The sequence below is a fragment of the Colletotrichum lupini genome, chromosome 8, assembly GCF_023278565.1.
Source record: "Colletotrichum lupini chromosome 8, complete sequence".
Classification (NCBI taxonomy): domain Eukaryota; kingdom Fungi; phylum Ascomycota; class Sordariomycetes; order Glomerellales; family Glomerellaceae; genus Colletotrichum; species Colletotrichum lupini.
The window spans coordinates 1049820-1066976 of NC_064681.1; the positions used below are offsets into that span (position 1 = coordinate 1049820).

The 17157-nt window shown below is 55.6% G+C and overlaps 3 protein-coding genes across 3 annotated transcripts; 2 read left to right on the plus strand and 1 right to left on the minus strand.

Moving 5' to 3' along the window:
• Window positions 1-27: 27 nt before the first annotated feature.
• On the plus strand, window positions 28-6014 carry CLUP02_14816 (transient receptor potential ion channel; the record flags this gene model as incomplete). The annotated part of the gene is made up of 15 exons (XM_049293742.1): window positions 28-354; window positions 559-682; window positions 767-861; window positions 920-1084; window positions 1146-1361; window positions 1439-1808; window positions 1860-1880; window positions 1946-2000; window positions 2051-4492; window positions 4624-4817; window positions 5073-5157; window positions 5242-5357; window positions 5582-5750; window positions 5847-5869; window positions 5902-6014. 15 exons carry the CDS (start codon window positions 28-30, stop codon window positions 6012-6014), a joined length of 4515 nt encoding a protein of 1504 aa, XP_049150888.1.
• A 438-nt stretch (window positions 6015-6452) lies between these two features.
• Window positions 6453-7016, plus strand: CLUP02_14817 (uncharacterized protein; the record flags this gene model as incomplete). The annotated part of the gene is made up of 1 exon (XM_049293743.1): window positions 6453-7016. The coding sequence occupies one exon, from the start codon at window positions 6453-6455 to the stop codon at window positions 7014-7016; it is 564 nt and encodes a 187-aa protein (XP_049150889.1).
• A 354-nt stretch (window positions 7017-7370) lies between these two features.
• CLUP02_14818 (uncharacterized protein) lies at window positions 7371-17147 on the minus strand (the record flags this gene model as incomplete). The annotated part of the gene is made up of 3 exons (XM_049293744.1): window positions 7371-13265; window positions 13620-16965; window positions 17092-17147. The coding sequence occupies 3 exons, from the start codon at window positions 17145-17147 to the stop codon at window positions 7371-7373; spliced, it is 9297 nt and encodes a 3098-aa protein (XP_049150890.1).
• Window positions 17148-17157: the final 10 nt, after the last annotated feature.

The following is a 17157-nucleotide window of genomic DNA, read 5'->3' on the forward strand; positions in this document are numbered from 1 at the left end:
CGTTTTACTCGCACACGTTTTTCACTCATGTTGCCTTGGATCAAGATGAATGGCCTGGGATGCTTCACAGGTTTCAATCGCTCGCAATGCCCAATACCAGTGGCCAGAGTGACCAGACTCCCAGAGCAGGTCTTCGTACCGCTAAGCAGCGCCGTGCGTGCTGATGCCATCCATAATCCCGGCGCCATTACCCCTGTCCCCGTATCCCGGTTTCGACCAGTTTCGGGCAGGTCGAGCTGCAAAGGAAAACAATCCACCACCCATTCGTGCTCCATCTGCCCTTGTCCGTTGACGGTTTGCCGGTTCCAGGCCAGGGCCCATGAAATGGCATTCCAAACCAGACATCTTGCCCAGGTATTCCTACACTAAATGCTAAGTGTGTGCTGAGGTGGGTAAGGTAGATAGGTACCTCTGTTACCGCCCGCCCAGGCACACACACGGTACCGCTGTAGAATCATCATATGAATACGAGATATCCCTTTCTCACTCTTTCTCACCATCCACTCTCGTCCATTCGTTCACCCATGTCTGCGGCCTGCCTGTGCCTCTCTTCTCCAGGCCCTCTCCTCCCTTCTACTCCTACAGAATACTCCTCCTGCCTCTCCCAGCTCACTCGTCAGCTTCTACCCCAGACTATATTCGTATCCGGTTCTGGACCCTGACCTGATCCCGCCTTCGCCTTGTTCTTAACCGATCCGGTTCGAGCAACCGCCGTCTGCAAGTGTCCGCTGTCGCGCCCGATTCACCACTGCGGATACAATTGCAGTCTGCGGCTTACTGGAGTCTGGCTTCCCTGTTTGGCTGAATCACACCCCAAATCCAGAATCACACCAGCGCCCTGCCGGTCCGCTCATCCTTGCCGTCGGTTCTGCGCCGATTTGGGGACAATCTTGAACATCAAAGACAACACCCCTGCAAGACGGCCATTATCTTGCACTTGCCTCCCGCCACTACGGACCCTTCTCGCCCCTACCTTGCCGCTCTTCTCCTGAGGTTTTTCTACGCGCGCCGTCAAAACACAGTCGATAATCCAACAACAACAATTTCTCTAGCAATCTTCACGACAGCTCGGCTCCATTACTTCGTACCCTTTGTGCCGTTGCCCCAGCAGGATATTGCTTCGACCTCACGCAGAAACGTACTAGTCGCTCGACATCCTAGTCGAAGCACCCCAAACACCTCCATCTCGTCTCGGACAGGACCCTGAGCTCTCCACCATTCATCAAGGCACTTTCTGCTGCTTCGGGAAGCCCACTTACGATCTTCCGTGTCCTCCGAGCCACCTCCAAACTTCGACCCAGCCAAGGCATGCGACACAACTGAATACCTACATGTCTTTTGCCATTGCTTCTCAGCACTTGGTTCGATTTCCTCCAGACATCACCGCTCCCACTACGACATAAACCGCATTCGCCGTCTTTGTGTGCACACCCATCAGCATCCTTCGGGCATACCAGCCCAGGAGTTTCCGAATCGCCCGGTCGCTCCTTTGCGCCAACCGCCCACGATGGCCCGATTCGGAGGCTCGACTTCGCTCGCCGCGACCCTGATCGTTCTGTTCAGTTTCTTTGCTACGATCTTGGCAGCCACGGAAACTGTCTACATCACCGGCTCAGATAAAGATGGCAACAGCAAGCAGCTCGCGGTCAATCGCAATCCTGGCCTGTTCACTGGCGATTTTGGCGACTGTCTGGGAGGACAAAGTTTGTTCAACATTACAAAATTCGATGCCGCCTACTATGCCGACAACATGACCGTCCAGTTCCACTTGGACGGTACGACCAATATCAGAAACGAATCATTAATGAGTAGGTTGAACCAATCTGAACTTTTATCCATGTACTAATCACATATTGCAGTGCATATCAACGTCGAAGCTTGTAAGCTACATTCAAAACTTGGGACGAACCTATACGCAGAGATGGGGTATGCTGACTTGAGGCAGATGGCGAGACAAGATTCGAGATGAACTTTAACCCCTGCATGGCCAACATCGCTAGGTGCGTTCTAGCCCTGACGCCTCTCAAGACGGTCTGCTAACTTCCCGCAGTCTGTGCCCTCTGAACGCCAGCAAGCCCATCACTGCATTTGCAGAGTTCAGACTCACGCCTGCTCAGATCGACGGCATTCCTTCCATCGCCCTCGATATTCCCGATTTCGAAGGTTCTGCGCGCATCCAGATCTTTGCAAACTCGAGTCAGACGCAGATAGGTTGTTTCCAAGCCGTCATGCGGAACGGCAATAGCTTCTCCCACCCGGCCGCGATTTCATCGATACTGGGCGTGTTCACGCTCGCCGCGATCCTGGCTTCTGCAGCAACCGCCATGTATGGTGTTAGCATGCCTCATATTAGGACACACTACGCCCATTCTCTGTCAGTCCTGGTCATCTTCGAGACTTATCAGACCGTTTTCTTCTCGGGTGCCTTGTCCGTCGACTGGCCTAGCGTCCTCCCCGCCTGGTGGAGCAATTTTGGATGGGCCGCCGGCATGATATACAGCGAAAAGGTAATCAACTCGATCGACGGTTTCGCCGGCGTGACTGGTAATGCCAGCCAAGTAGGTGGTGCAGGATCGACCGTTATCAACACCGGGGGTGGCCTCGTCCAGCAAATTTATGGCCGCTCGCTCGACACTTTCTCGATGTCCAGCGATGGAGCGCCCGTTCCGAATCTCGTACAGCGAGCGACTAGGGTTTACAACACAAGCAATCCATACGAATACTACTGGGCGGGAGACCCCGTCGCTCCGGGCATGCCTACACCGGGCAAGTGGATTGGGTTCGCCGGAGACCTTTCTGCCCTGGGCATTCCGGCCGCCGATGCTTTCACACTTGGTCTTATCTGGTGGTTGGTGGCCATTGGACTGGTTGCCGTCTCCATCGCTGCGTTCAAGTTCATGCTCGACTTGCTTGCTCGGACAAAGCTGATCAAACAGGATCGCTTCTTGTACTTCCGCAACCACCTGGGCGGATATCTGGCAGTTGGTGTCCTGCGCACGCTGCTCATTTCGTTCTCCTCCTTGATGACCCTGGCGCTATTCCAATTCAATATTCGCGCGCCGGCCGGCCCGACAGCTATCGCCGCGATCATCTTCATCATCTTGCTCATTGGCGTTGGCGGCCTTGTAGCCTACGCATGTTTCTTCCGTCTCCGCCTCGGCAAGTATGAAATGGGCCCCGATACGATCATGTTCGAACAGGGCAAGCTCTTTGGTTCAATACCAGCGGTTGCAACAACGCGTGCCAGCGAAATTGGCGAAAAGGAAACCACCGCCAAACGTTACGGATCCCTCCCGTTCTTCAAGATCCGATTTATTGACGACGACCCAAACCGGACAACGGTCCACCAAGACGAGGTTTACATCAAACGTTTTGGTTGGCTATCGGCTCGTTACCGCCGGACCAGATGGTGGTTCTTCGCCTGCTGGCTAAGCTACCAATTCATTCGGGCCTGCTTCATTGGTGGCGGAGCACGAAGCCCCCTTGCCCAAGTTTATGGATTATTCGTCTTCGAGATCATCGCTTTCGTTGTCTTTGTCAAGCTCAACCCCTTCGAGGGCCAAAGAAACACTTCCTTGGCAATCTGGATGCTGGGCATCACAAAGATTGTCACTGCAGGATTTTCTATTGCCTTCTTACCCGCATTCGCCATTGGTCGCATCCTCTCTACGGTTTTCGGCATTATCATCATTGTCGTCCAAGGATTCCTTGTTGTTGCCGTCTTGATTCTTATTGTCCTAGGTGCCATATCATCATGGATGTCGCTTTACCGAAATCGCGAACAGTTCCCCGAAGTGCTGGATGGAATTCGCATCAAGTACTACGAGCATATCCAGGCTAGAGCCACTGACCTGCCGCCACCACCGAAACCAGATCCGAAGATTGAAGAGCCTCGGGAGCCACCGCAGCCATATTTCTCGGTCAACAATGTTCGCCGGACTCGCAAGATTGAGGACGATGACGAAGAAGACCAGGTTGGAGATATCATTCGGCCGGCCAATGCTTCAGTAGTACAATTTGCGCCAGGTACTACCACCACCCGACGAACCCGGACAGATAGTGTCAGCTCGCGCTACTCTGTTGGTAGTTTGCCGCGCCGCGCCAGACCACACCGCACTTCATGGAGTTCAGCTGATTTTGCTGAATGGGATGCCAACAATAATGCGGATCGGCCGGGATCATCGCTCGCACACCGCAGCAGCTTCGGTCATCAGCGCAAAGTGTCGCACTCTGGATCACAACCTGACCTCGGACGCTCCGCCAACAACTCGCCGGCGCCTGCAAGATCGGTGTCGATGACAAACAACGAGTTGCGCCGTCTCATGACTCCCACCGAGGAACTTCCAGAGGAGAGTGTAATGACACCCGGGAGCATGGCCGAGCCTGAGACCAGCACGAAACACACTGATACCGCCATCTCCCCCATCCACGAAAAAGACGAGCATGAAGCCAGGAAGGAGAATGCTTCTCCGGTTGAAGAAAAGCCCCAAAAGTCCTAAGCTACCATAACGAACATCAGAGCTGGTTTCACAACCATACTGCATAAGACCTTGACACCATAAGCGCCTCCATTCCGAAACTGTGTCGACATTGGTTTCCTTGTTGTGGAATTGCACTGCATAGACGGTCAATATTTTTGACCTTTACGAACTTTCATGAGAAACAATCACTGGGCGTTAGCGGAAATGCTCATTTGAAGAAGAAGAAACCCCTTATCTTTGTAATGGCACTAATGTGTGGAGGACAGGCCGGCCGTTCCGGCCGTTGCTCACATCTTGGAACGTGCACATATTTGTATGGCCTCTGGATGAGCTGCAGTACATGGATACACACTTATAAAAGCAAGAAAGTGGCTGGCTCCGAGCATAGAGATTGAGTTGGCAGGTAGACCTAGAGAATACTATCAAGTCTTAACATAGAGTCGTCTTAAATATGGCATAAGCTATTCCCTTTTATGCACAAAAACAACTCGCAACTCCCGCTGGTTACCTTTCTTCAAGATTTCAAGCTTATTGGACCAAGGTGGTTGATGTAGAGCTTTCTGAATATCTTTGGCCTGTCATTCATCGTAGGAGATAAAGAGACAAAGGTAAGTGGCACCGCCACTTATTCATCCCAACTCATCCGCGCCACGAGAAGGGTAATTTGTGCTCAAAGGTGGCAAGGTAGATAGCAAGGCTACTTGTGGCGAAGAGCTTTGTTTGGTTTTGAGGCTCATGCTCTGCGGAATTGATGCAAAAGATGGGATGGATTGTTACGGAGTTGGGGAATGATGGCGAGTGGCATTCGAGCTGGTGAGATGGTTATCAGATGGGGTACATGTAGCTTTCACCTTTCTAGCGTGGTATTGTCGACTGGTGAGATCGTTTTCTGAGAATGGCTACTAATACTACTACTTTTTTGGTTGTCTCCTTCCTATAGGCCAAGACACGTTGGGCTGCGCGTAAAGAAACAAACATGCACGGGATAGCTCTGAAAAGGTTCAGGATGTGCAGCTTCAGACATCTCTCTAGATCACTGAAATAATTAGAGGAATGGGCTTCACATATTAGTTTGGGGAGTTCAATCATGAACAATTGAGTATCACCCGTTGAAACGGAGGGCATCCCAGTGCCGCCTAGCCACGCCACAGTCACCAATTACGGAGGAACATTCCTTGACTTCTACGCCTCGACGGCACCTAGTACCGGGCAGCCATACCCCATCGGAACTCTGAATTCGACTACTAGGCGGATGCGAGTGCGAGCCGGGTGAACCTAGAACGGCTAGGTACCTACCTACCTTAGTATGCTCGCCGCCACTTACACTCTGACCCTCTACCACGTACGCCCCTTGCTATCAATCAGGATTAGAGATATTGTGGAAGAATGTGTGCAAAAAAGACGGCTTGATTCATATCAGATAAGAGAGACGTCGAGTGCGAGAGCCCGTCGTCATCTCGCGAATATCAGACGAATGGAGGGGCGCGGGGTGAAAGTCTATCCGATAACGCGTGTCGCAGAAACATCCCATAGGAGCCTTTCGCCAGCCACACACATGCCCTACCGTGGTATACTTCTCGCATCGAGCCGCGGCGCCTTCATCTGAAGTTTTGGGTGTATGTCGGACCCCCGATTTCGATTCGACACTGCCCTGCTGTTCTATGCTGTCGTATTCGCTGGGGCCTATGTTCAGTTGCCCATGTCTTCGCATCCCATCGTCATTGCTCACATCATCCTGTGTTGCCCCCCGGACCCCGACGCCGATCTCTAACCCCTCCTTGGAAACAGGTTAACATTGACAAGTCTATATCAAGCTTGACTTCCGGCTTCGTTCTCTGACTGCAGCTTCCCTAGGACCACAGTCTTCGAATCAAACAACAACAGCAGACACCACGTCCCCTACTACCACAAATCACAATCGCTCACCAACAGCCACACCTTCTAGACTTTTCCTGAAAAAAAAAAACAAAAATGTGTTGCCGAAGACGCCGCGCAGCCCGCCAAGCCTGGCTTGAACAACGCGCCCTCGCAGGCGGTCCCCGCGGCTGCGGTGGCCCCCGCCACTTCGGCCCCGGCCCCGGAGGCCCACCCTTCCGTCCGCCCTGGGCATCAGGAGGCGGCTATGGCGACGGCGGCGGTGGTGGTCCCCCCTTTGGCAGATGGCGCGCCATCCCACAAGACAACGTCCCCCAGGACCCCTTTCGAGATCCTCCCGCCGCTCCTCGAAACATCCCAGCTACTAGAGACCCGGAAAAGGGAGGCATTAAGATGAACGTTAAGGACGTTGAAAAGAGCACGCCCGCTCCCTCCGCCCCCGTCCCTACTCCGGCTCCAGAGGGTGACTCGAAGAGGGTTTCATTCATGTCTGGTCCGTTTTCGCGGTGGAGGGAGTCCGTGAGGAGGTCGTCTTCGAATGCGACATTGCCTCCTAGATATACCTCTGGCGTCACCGAGGCGCCGCCGTACTGGAGCGGTGAGCAGGCGGGGAATAGGCGGTCCTTGCCGCCGGATTACGATGTGGCGATTAAGAACTGAGGGAGAGGATGACTTATGGAGGATATATGGCGGGAGATATTGTAGCGTGTCATGTGGACAACGTTGATGGGTTTGGTTTGCGTGTAACAGGTAGCAAATGTATACAGTGTTGGAAAAGGTTATATTGTTCTTTACAATATTACAGAGAATTATACGTAGTACGTTGTTTGTCGCAATTGTTCGCACTGGGTATTGTAGAGCGTGAATCCAAAACAAAATGAGAAAAGTCCTTCCAACGCCCTGCACCGTCGCTCTGAAAATGAAGTAATTAGTTGTACCGTGTCCCACGTATAGTAGAGCAGAAGAACGGTTCGTTCGCCGGGATACTTAGAAGACTCAGACTCAGACTCAGACTCAATCCCAATCCTCGTACCCGCCAGCTCCGTAGGGATTCCACTCCTGGCCGGGGTAACTCGTCGCGCTCATCTGGGGCACATCCGCCGGCTCCTCTTCCTTTCTGTACTTGACCCCTCCCGACGACAGCTCCTCGTACGGGTCGACCAGAATCTTCTCCTCCTGGGCCTCGCGCCGCATGGTCCTCTGACGTTCGTCTTCCGTATCCTCCAGCTCGGCTCTCGTGCTCTTGCCCCTCGCCAGGGTCGTCGAGGCCGCGGCGGCGCCTGCGCTAGCGCTGCCGTTGGCGTGACTGGCATTTCGGGGCGCTTCGTCGGCAGAGCTGTCGCTGACCATGCTGTGGCCCGTGTTTGCAGCGACTATGGGCTGTGCTGCTGCCGGCGGCTGAGAAGGATTAGAGGGCAGAAGCGGTGTGGATTCGTAGAGATCATTGTTGTCTTTGGGTTCTTGGTTTGCTTGCTGCACGTTGACGCTGAGGCGAGGTGCCGTGGGTGCTGATGCTGGCGCGGGCACTGACGGTTCAGACGATATGATGTTCTCCGCCAGCCGTTGCTTGTCGTCGGAAACACTACGGAAGTTGTTTCCCATGATATTACCAGCATCGATTGCAAGCCCTTGCGTCTGCTGAGCGTGCTCCTGAGGATGGGGAGATGGAGGCTTGTCATGCGGGCTTCGGACCACATTACTGGCATGCGTTTGCCCTTCAGCAGAGTTGGTCTGTTGATTCCTCTGAGCCTCTCTGCTATTACTTTGATGCATATGGGGAGATGCTGCGACTGGAGCTGGCGTATCGACTAGGGAGTATCGTTGCTGTTGAGGCTGTTGACTTGGCGGCATGGTTTGCTGACCAAATTGCGAGTCCGGACCCGCGATACGGCTGTCGTCTTGGTTCACCAACCGTATTCCTCTCGGGTCTTGTTGTGGCTGATGTTGCTGATTGGGAACTGGCACATCACCTTGCGGACCGACATGGGCCGCCTGCGTGCTATGGCTGGCGTGCGAAATGTTGGACTGGTGGGAGGCCATGCTCACGCGCCGGTCACCCTCGGGCCATGCGCCTCCTTGTGGATGACTGTGAAGCAGCTGCTGTCCTTGCTGTATGGGAGGGCTGGGGTGGCTGTACATTGACATTTCAGACGGATGCCTTTGAGTAACAGGAGGCTGGCCCCATTGTGGCACCTGCGGTGAATGGTACGCAGGATACTGAACCGGTGGCGAGGTGCGTGAGAGGGCGTAGGGAGATGGCGCTACGCCTCCTTCACCGTGAACGGCATCATATCCTCGAGGGATAGGGACTTGGTCGTACTGAGGTTCAACGTAAGGTTGGGGGTTGGCGCGTACGCTTCCACCTGGCCCAGGACCGTTCGGAATTGCCCGAGTCATAACAGGTTCGAAAGGTACGTCCTGTTGGCTTGAGAATCTTCCGTTGTTTTGCCGCATCGCTTCGGGGCTTCTGCCAGCCATGTTGTGTTGAGGGAGAGGTCCTTGCTCAAAGGAACCCATGGATGGGCGCTGTTCTTGGTACATGTGATGAGGTCCTTGTTGTGGTAGGTGATTTCTCTGTGATAACGGAACAGCTGGCGGCATCCTTTGCTGACCTTGGCTCTTGTGAGACTGCTGCAGCTGCGGTTGCGGCTGCATGTCTTGAACCTGGCTTGGATGTGGCATCTGCTGTTGAGGTCGAGGTTCTGGCTGCTTGGATGATCGCTTGAACGCACTGAAAATGGACTTCGTTGTCGATTCTTTCTGGGGGCCTGAGTGAGGCCGAGGTTGTGGCTGTGTTGAGGTCCTGTTCTTGAACCACTTTGATACTGGGTTCTGTTGACCATCTACACTCGAGTCTTGACCGCTAGACTGCATGTCTTGGCTTTGCGGAAAAGGGAGCGAAGAACGCTGATTCGGTGGGGGAAACGCTTGAGAAAATTGAGCTGGAGGTCTGTTTTCAGCATCAAAGCCCTGGTGCTGATGCTGAGGTGGATGTGGGTGCTGTTGTTGTTGGTGTTGGTTTTGATGTTGATGTTGATGTTGAAGAGAATGCTGCAAGAGCTGAGGCTGCTGCTGCTGCTGCTGAGGACGTCCTGGAGAAGCCAATCCAGTCATTTGCGGACCCGTCCCATAGGGCTCCTGCATGTTGGCTGGTCGATCAGGCTGCGACTGCCCCTGAGACGGGTCCTGTCGAGGCGCTCGACTTTCAGATGCCAAAGGTGCCCTCGGAGCCGGCATCTGAGTAATGGCCGCCGGTTTGGGCGAGTTCGATTTCGAGGACTGTTGCGAGGTATCAGACTGGCCGACGACTCCATTGGGAGATTGTGCCCTGAAGTTGGAGGAGGGAGACAACAGCGACGCAGATTGCTCCGAGATTCGCCTGGCGTGACCAGGCTTCTGGACGCCGAGAGTCTGTTGGTGATTGGTGCCTTGCCCCTGGCCCAGAGGCGGTGTCTGGGGCCCCGGCGAGTTCTCGCGTCCGTAGCTGTGTCTGATCGATGGCTCCGGCGTTGGCTCGGCCGAGAATCCGGGAGGAACCCAGTGGGTTTCGGTCTGGTCGTCTGACAGCTCAGGGCGCGAGAGCTGCTCCTCGGCCTGCAGAAATGAAAGAGAAGGCTGTCTCTGCTCAGTGAGACGGCGGCGTCCCGGCGATGGTTGTTCTCTCTGTGATGGGGGCGCCGGAGCATTAAACGATTGTGAGGGATGTGACTCCATATTCAACATCTGACTGGACTTTCTCCGTGAGACATGTTCATCATTCGCTTCATGACCAGGCGCGATAGGGGCTTCACGACGTTCGCTCTGCAAGTCTGACACCGGGCGTGTTCGCGCTTCTTCCAATGCGAGGCTTCTCTGTTGATCTGTCACAGCAGCGAATTGCTGCGACGGTTGAGGAGAGGGCAAGACAGACCCGTTGGACTTTCTCTGATGAAGTTCAGGTCCCTGAGGCTGGGACTGAGGCTGAGGTTGAATTCGTGCGCCAGCTCCCGGGTGCATGGAAAAGCCTTGGAAGCGAGGCGACTCCTCCTGTTGCTGCTGGCCGAACCCCTGAGGCGGGCTCCGTATAGGCGGCTGGCCTTCATCCTCGCGCCTTGGTCCAAGGTTTGACGGCGGTAGCTGTTGACCAGTATGCTGCTGCACTCTGAACTGCGCAGGAACACTTGCGTTCTGGTCCTGTCTTTGAGGTAATCCATGCTGGGTCTCGGTCGGCTTGTTGGCGGCGCGTTTACCAAAAAGCCCAGAGAAAAACCCGCCTGCTGAACTTCTTCTACCTCGTTCGTCATCTTCGACATTGCCCAACGGCTTATTCACCAGGGTTTCCTGTGCAAAAAGTTGGTTTGTGCCAGTGGTATTACTCCTCTCTCTCCCCTGCGCGGCCAAGGGGATAGGTTTGCCAGGTTGACTTCCCTGCGTGCTTGGCGGGCGACCAAACATGGTCGAAGTCGTAGTGGAATGTGATGTACTAGGTTTCTGTGGCACCTGTAAATCCTGCTGACTTGAACTACGAGGGAACACCTTGCTCGTAAAGCCGGAGAACCGCTTCTTAGGAGGGCCCATTGCTCCGCCTGCAACTTCATATCCAGCAGTGGACGTTGACGAACGAGACAGGTTGGGCATTGGGAAATTGGCGGATTGATCGGCACCCGGACCGAAGAATGACCGTTTTCTCTCCGCGGGCCCTCCCGGTGGTGGTTGCTGGACCTGGGACGGGCCGCCCGGGTTCGGGCTCGCCTTTGGTGATGGCGAAATCCCTTCACCGCCATCACGGCCCTGGGGCCCTCCCACATCCGAAGGTTTCGAACCCCGTAAGTTGAGGAAGAAGCTTGAACGTCTTCTCTGGCGGTCTTGCAGCTCTCCTGTGGCAACGCTAGCCTCGGACACGGCATCGCCTCGCACGTCTGGACCAGCCATGTAGCTTGGTGCTCCGCTCTCGGCCTTGGACGCTGGGCGTTCCCGCGAGGTGTGACGCGAGATGCGACCTCCGATTTCTTTGAAAAAGCCAGAGCTTCGCTTGCGCCCACGCTCTTCATCTATGGAGGGATCGAAGCCGCTGACTTCGGAGTCGCCAGTTTGTGTCCTGTACAACGAGGTAGAATCACGGTTGTAGAAATGCTGACCAAGGTCTTCTGAGCCTCGTGGCCCTGTGGGAGAGCTGGGGTTTTGATATCCTGCTTGCGGGGTGAATAGGCCTGGATAACGCTGCGCTGATGAAGGAGGCACTTCAGAGAACTTTTGTCTTGGGGGTAACTGCGTCTCGGGTCGTTGCGCCGCCGTTGAAGGCACACCAGTCTCTTTATCGATCCCGAAGGAGGTTTGCTGGTGAGGCGATAGCGATCCTCCCGACTGCCGGTTTCTGCTGGTTGCCAGTGGCTCAGACAAATGCGACTCCTCAAGCTTCCATGGGCCTTGTGGAGGGAGGTGATGGATCGGGTTGCCTCCGAAAGTTGGAGACATAATCCCTTGATGAGGAGGCATGCCTGGACCATAGGGCGGACCGCTCGTTCGACCCTCATTCTGTTGCATCGCTGCTCTTGTGTCAATGGGTTCTGGTACACGGCCGGCGCCCTTCATTGCTACCCCCGGCCCAAGAGGTCTCTTTTCATCATCAATTCTGAGGTCCTGCCCTGTCATCCCACTACTCTCGGTCGCCAGCGTAGCCGCCTGCGTTGACGTCGCCGAAAGAACATTATGTGACATGTTGCTGTCTTTACGGAAGCGTGGTGGCCCAGTGTCGACGCGCATGGGTTGCGCAGACTGTGCAGACCAGCTGGATTCCCCTTGCTGGAAGCGGGATGAAGAGCCGCCATCGTTGCCATAGTGGTCTGTTGTCGTGTTGACCGGAGAGGAAACGAAGTTGTTATCATCGTCTTCGTCCAAGGGAAAGCGTTTCTTCGCCCGCTTGGTCAGGTTGATACCGAATGTAGAACTTCGCCTGATGGGCGGTAGGCCAACAAAGGATGACTGGCGCTGGGGAGAAGTCTGCTGTGATGGAAGATGATTTATGGTCTGTTGCGGCTGCTGTATCGGCTGCTTCTGGACCGACTGCTGCTGAACCGGCTGCAACTGCTGAGTTGGCCGCACAATAAAAAGACCCGTTGAACTAGAACCATGAGTCAAATCGTGGTCGTCCTCATCAACTTCTCTGCTTGACTCGGTAGGCTCGAATGACCGCGGCGCCTGTGGCGGTGACTGAGGAGGTACCACGTGGATTTGGCCAGAAGGAGGCGACTGCGGCGACACAACGACCCAGTCGTCATACGGTTCATCGGCTGTGTTTGCACGTGGTCTTACAGCGGCGACAGTTTGTGTGGCTTGAGAAGAGGGGGGAGGAGCTTGGCCTTGACCTGCATGAGACGCAGGAGGGCTTGGATCCGTGGACTGTCCCATCTCGAATCCCTCCTCTTCCACTAAGGGCGTGCCCGTGAAGGGGTCCCATGATGGCTGAGTCTTGCTGATGGGTCTAGGAACCTGGAGGTCACCTCCCACGGAATAGTCGTCACCGGGCGTGTCCTTGGCTTGGAACCGGGGCGTCGTCGATATGGAGTGCGTGTCCGAGACGGGGGATACCGGCTCCGAATCACTGTCTCCGGGAGGTCCGGCAGACTGCTGGGGCGGCGTATGGGGCCGCGGTGGGGCCCAAGCCGAAGCTTGATCATCACTGCCCTGAGTCAAGGTATCAAATGGGGATGTACGTGAGGTCTGGGGTAGTTGAGGCGGTGGAGTCGGAGATGCCGGATGTTCCGGGATGGTCTGTGGAGTTGGGCCTGACACGGATCCCGAGTGCGACCGTGAGTGGGCATGACCGTAGCTGTCGGCACGAGGTGACGAACGCGATCCGAGGCTTATGCCCCATGAAGTACGTCGCTCGGCTCTAGTCTTGGGTTGAGCCGGCGGGGGAGATGAGTCGCTCTGTCGGAGAAGACACAATTAGAGATGATTCACCATATAAGATGCCATGTTGGACTTTAGAGTGTCCGAGATCACCACAGGGGTTACATGATGGTGCAGTAATAGAAAAAAGTTTCGTAGCATTCCTTAATCATACAGTCCCGTCATTCTGGCCAGAAAGGGAGACACATAACTCATAAGTGATTACCAAGGGGAGAAGTGAGGAAGAAAAGTAAAGAGAGAAAAAGACCGATGGGGAAACGGGGTTGCTCGGGACAGATCAGACTGTCGATCCCTCCCGACAACCAAGCTAGAAAGAATGCATGCCCTGTGTGATGTGATGATCCCAGTTGAGAGGAATGTTTAAAGAAATACCTTGTCCCCAGTGCCACGGAGTTTGTTCTTTCCCTTGCTCAATAGACCTTTACCCGCCTTGCCAGCCGCAAGCAATAGTCCCTTGCCCTTCGCCCCAACTTGACCGCTCGAATGCTTAAAATCACTTGAAGGCGAATGAGACGAACCAGTGGGCGCACTTCCCGCAGGAGGCCGACCCGAAGCTCCCGCCGCGAGGTTTGGGTTGCTTGCGTTGAGGTACTGCTGATAGTAAGGCTGTTGAGAAGCCGGCTGAGAAGTTGTTGGCGATGACTGCGATTGACCAGGGCCAGGTGCGCCAACTCCAAATGATGCAGTTGCGTTGGCGTGCTCAGGATGCTGAGCTTTCAAGTTTTCCAGCCAGTTGTTCAGACCCGAATCCATCGACGCGAATTGGGAGCGCGTCTCATTGTACTTTTGAATCCTGTCTTTCGCATTGGAAAGGTCCATGATCTCTTTGAACGTTGTAATCTTGACAGGCTGCGTCGACTGGCGTTGAGGAGCCGCTGGAGATGCAGGTGCCTGGCCAGCCTCGGACGACTCTGGCTCTGGCTCGGGCTCAGGCTCGGGTTGAACCTGAGCCAGGGCAGGGTGATCGCCGGGCGGTGGGCTGGGTGAGACGGGGTTTGATGAGACCCGAGCCATTGACTTTTCTTCCGCGAGCGACAGTCGGCGGGTGGGTGCAGCCGACGTAGTGTTTTTATCAGCCGTGACTGACACGGGTGACGGCGGTTCGATCACTTCGGAGTCCATGCGATCTCTCGGCGCCGAACTAACCTGCGACACTTGATGAGACATCGCGCCCGCGTCTTGCGGCACGCTAATATGCCCATCGTCCAACCCAGTAGCGAGCGGCGTACGTCCCGAGTCGCTGGCCACCTCTGATTGTGTAGCCTGCAGCTCATCATCGCCTTGTTTAGGGGGCACGCTGTCTTCGCCCGCGTCACCAGGTTGGGGGTGAGGCTCGGCGAGAGGATCCTTCTGAGCATCAGAGGCCTTTGGCGTAACCTGCTCTCCTCCTGCTTCCCATGAGAACCGTCGACCAAGTGCGGGAGGTTTGTCCATGGCATCTTTGCGAGGGCTCAAAGGAGGGACGTCAGAGATGTCTTTGTTGGGGGTAAGCGCCCTCTTTTGCTCTGGCTGCTGTGAAGGCAAGCTGGGCACATCGGGCTTGTCGTCGCCTGCAGTCCAATAGTCGTCGTAGACGCTGTCGAGATAGGCGCTCTCACGAGTACCGCTGTTGTCGACGGCCGGACTCAGCGACTGATGGTTATTGAAGTTGTTCAGTTCGTGACTTGTAGGGCGGACGGGACTGAGGCTGCGCATAATCTCTTCTCTCAACTTATCGCTCTCCTTGACAGGGGATGGGTCGGCAATGGTGCTCATGGTGGACTCGCGCTGCAGCCTCTCTGGCGCCGCAAAATCCAATGACGAGCTGCCTGATTCGCGAGGGTTCAGAGGAGCCGAAGTCTCCGGGTCGTCATCCTGGTCAACACGACCCTCCATCTGAGCGGCCCGCTCCGAAGCTTCGGGGATGGAAACAGGAATGGATACTGTATCCTTCGTCGTAGCTACCCCGCTGGCGCCAAACTTGTCGTCTTCGTTGTCGGTGATGGGGGAAACTTCGCCAGGATCCACGCCGAGAATGGGCTTCCGATCGGCAGTAGCAGCGGGTGTCGCAACGGCGGAAGTAGACTGAGAATCGGCAATGGAGCGTGTTTCGGTGACCCAACCTCCAGGAATAGACGGTCGAGTAGTTTGCGAAGGCAGACGAGATCTGCTGGATTCCTCCAAGGCTGGTGGCGTTTGGGATGGTGAACGCGACCTTTCCCTGCTGACTGGTTGAGATGCAGGCAACGATGAGTTGGTTGGCTGCGGAGTCGTGCTGATAGTGGGAAGTGGAGACGTCACATCACCAGGCGTCGCAGCAGTGGGAGATTTATGCACAGCTGGCGCCTTCTCTGCCGTAGAAGCGGGTTCGGAAGGCTGCGTCTGGATCTGGGATGGCAAACTCGGCATCGGAGGCGCCTCGTGAGCATACTTGTCTGGGTTCGAGAAGAAGTCGTCTCCGAAAAGGGACATGCGTGCCAGGTCGGGCAGTCGAGGGCTCGTGGAGTAGCGGCGGTTTTGGTCAGACTCTTCTGCAGTCGGGCGCTGCAACTGCGGCTCTGGTACACCCAAGTTGCTCTCCGGCATGCCTCCTGGAGGGCTCAGTCGGCCTCGGTCTACTCCTTGGGCCTGAGGTTGTGCTAGAAGCCCATCGAAGCCATACTCGCTTTTTCTCTCCGCCACCGGTGCCAGAATAGGTTGTCGTGTGGCATTATCGACAACACCCAGCCCGTCGCCTTTGTCCAAACTGCGGCGCATTGGCTGCTGCTCACCAGCGTCGACTACCGGAACTGTCGGGTTGGCAGCCGACACCGACGATTCGCTCCTAGGGCCAGTAGCACTGTCTATGCTTGGCCTTCCCGCCTCCGTCAATCCACCCTCTTTTTCTTTATTGTCGTCCATCTGGCGATAGATATCCGAGGGTCGGATAAAGTGCGCTGCTGTGGTGTTGGACGGTGTGCCCGGCGATTTGACATTGGAAGGAGACGCTGATCGTTGGTCTATCCACGGACGCTGCGTGGAGCTCGACCGAGAACCGGAAGCCTGGCGATCACGGTCCTGCTGCCCCATGCTGCTCTTACGAGGAGGGAAGCGGGTGGCTTGGGTCTGGGCCGGTGCCGGTGAAGTTCGTCTGCTTCCCACAGGAGGAGATGGAGTGCCCCTGGGATATTCTGGGCGACCAGCGAACGGTGCTGGAACGGGCGCTGGGACTGGTGCTGGGCTCATCCGTGAAGGCAGTCCAGCGCTGGCGGGTGGAGGTGGTGACACGAGCGGTTCCTGAGGAGCCCTTTCGGGAGCAGCACCTACTGAGGCTGGCTCTGCCACAGGTGCAGGCGGCTTCACCTCGTTCACCACAGGTTGCTGCACGACGGGAGGCGTAGGCTTTGCTGAGTTCTGAATTTGCAGAGGCGGAAGCCCGGCAGTGGGACGATGGCTGGACGTCGGTCTGGCTTCATTCACCGTCGGCTGCGCCGGTCGCATTGAAGGCACAGGCTCGGCCGGCTGGGGAGCTGACGGAGCTGGCGGCTGGTGCGACGGGAGAGCTGTATTGGTTGACTGGCCGGCTTGACGGTAGCCCGTGGGCTTCAGCGGCGGCACGGGAACGGGATCATCGGCTTCGTCTTCAAAATCGTTTCCCCAGTCATCGCCGTCGTAGTTTTGGGTCTTGGCCTCGACCCATTTCTTGGTCTTGGTTCTCTTTACATTGGTCTTATAGGAGGCACTCGTCGGGGTATCGGGGCTTCTACAGGTAGGATTGTGTGGTCAGTACCATTCTACAGAGGAACAAGGCCGAGTTGTGGTATATTTTTGCGGAAACAATCTAGGAGAAGCAAAGCTCAAGGCTGGAAGAATTCGAATCACTCACAAAGGCGAGTTGGTATGAGGGGCTCTGAAGCCGTAATTATACGACGAGCCGTCCATAGCGTCGTTC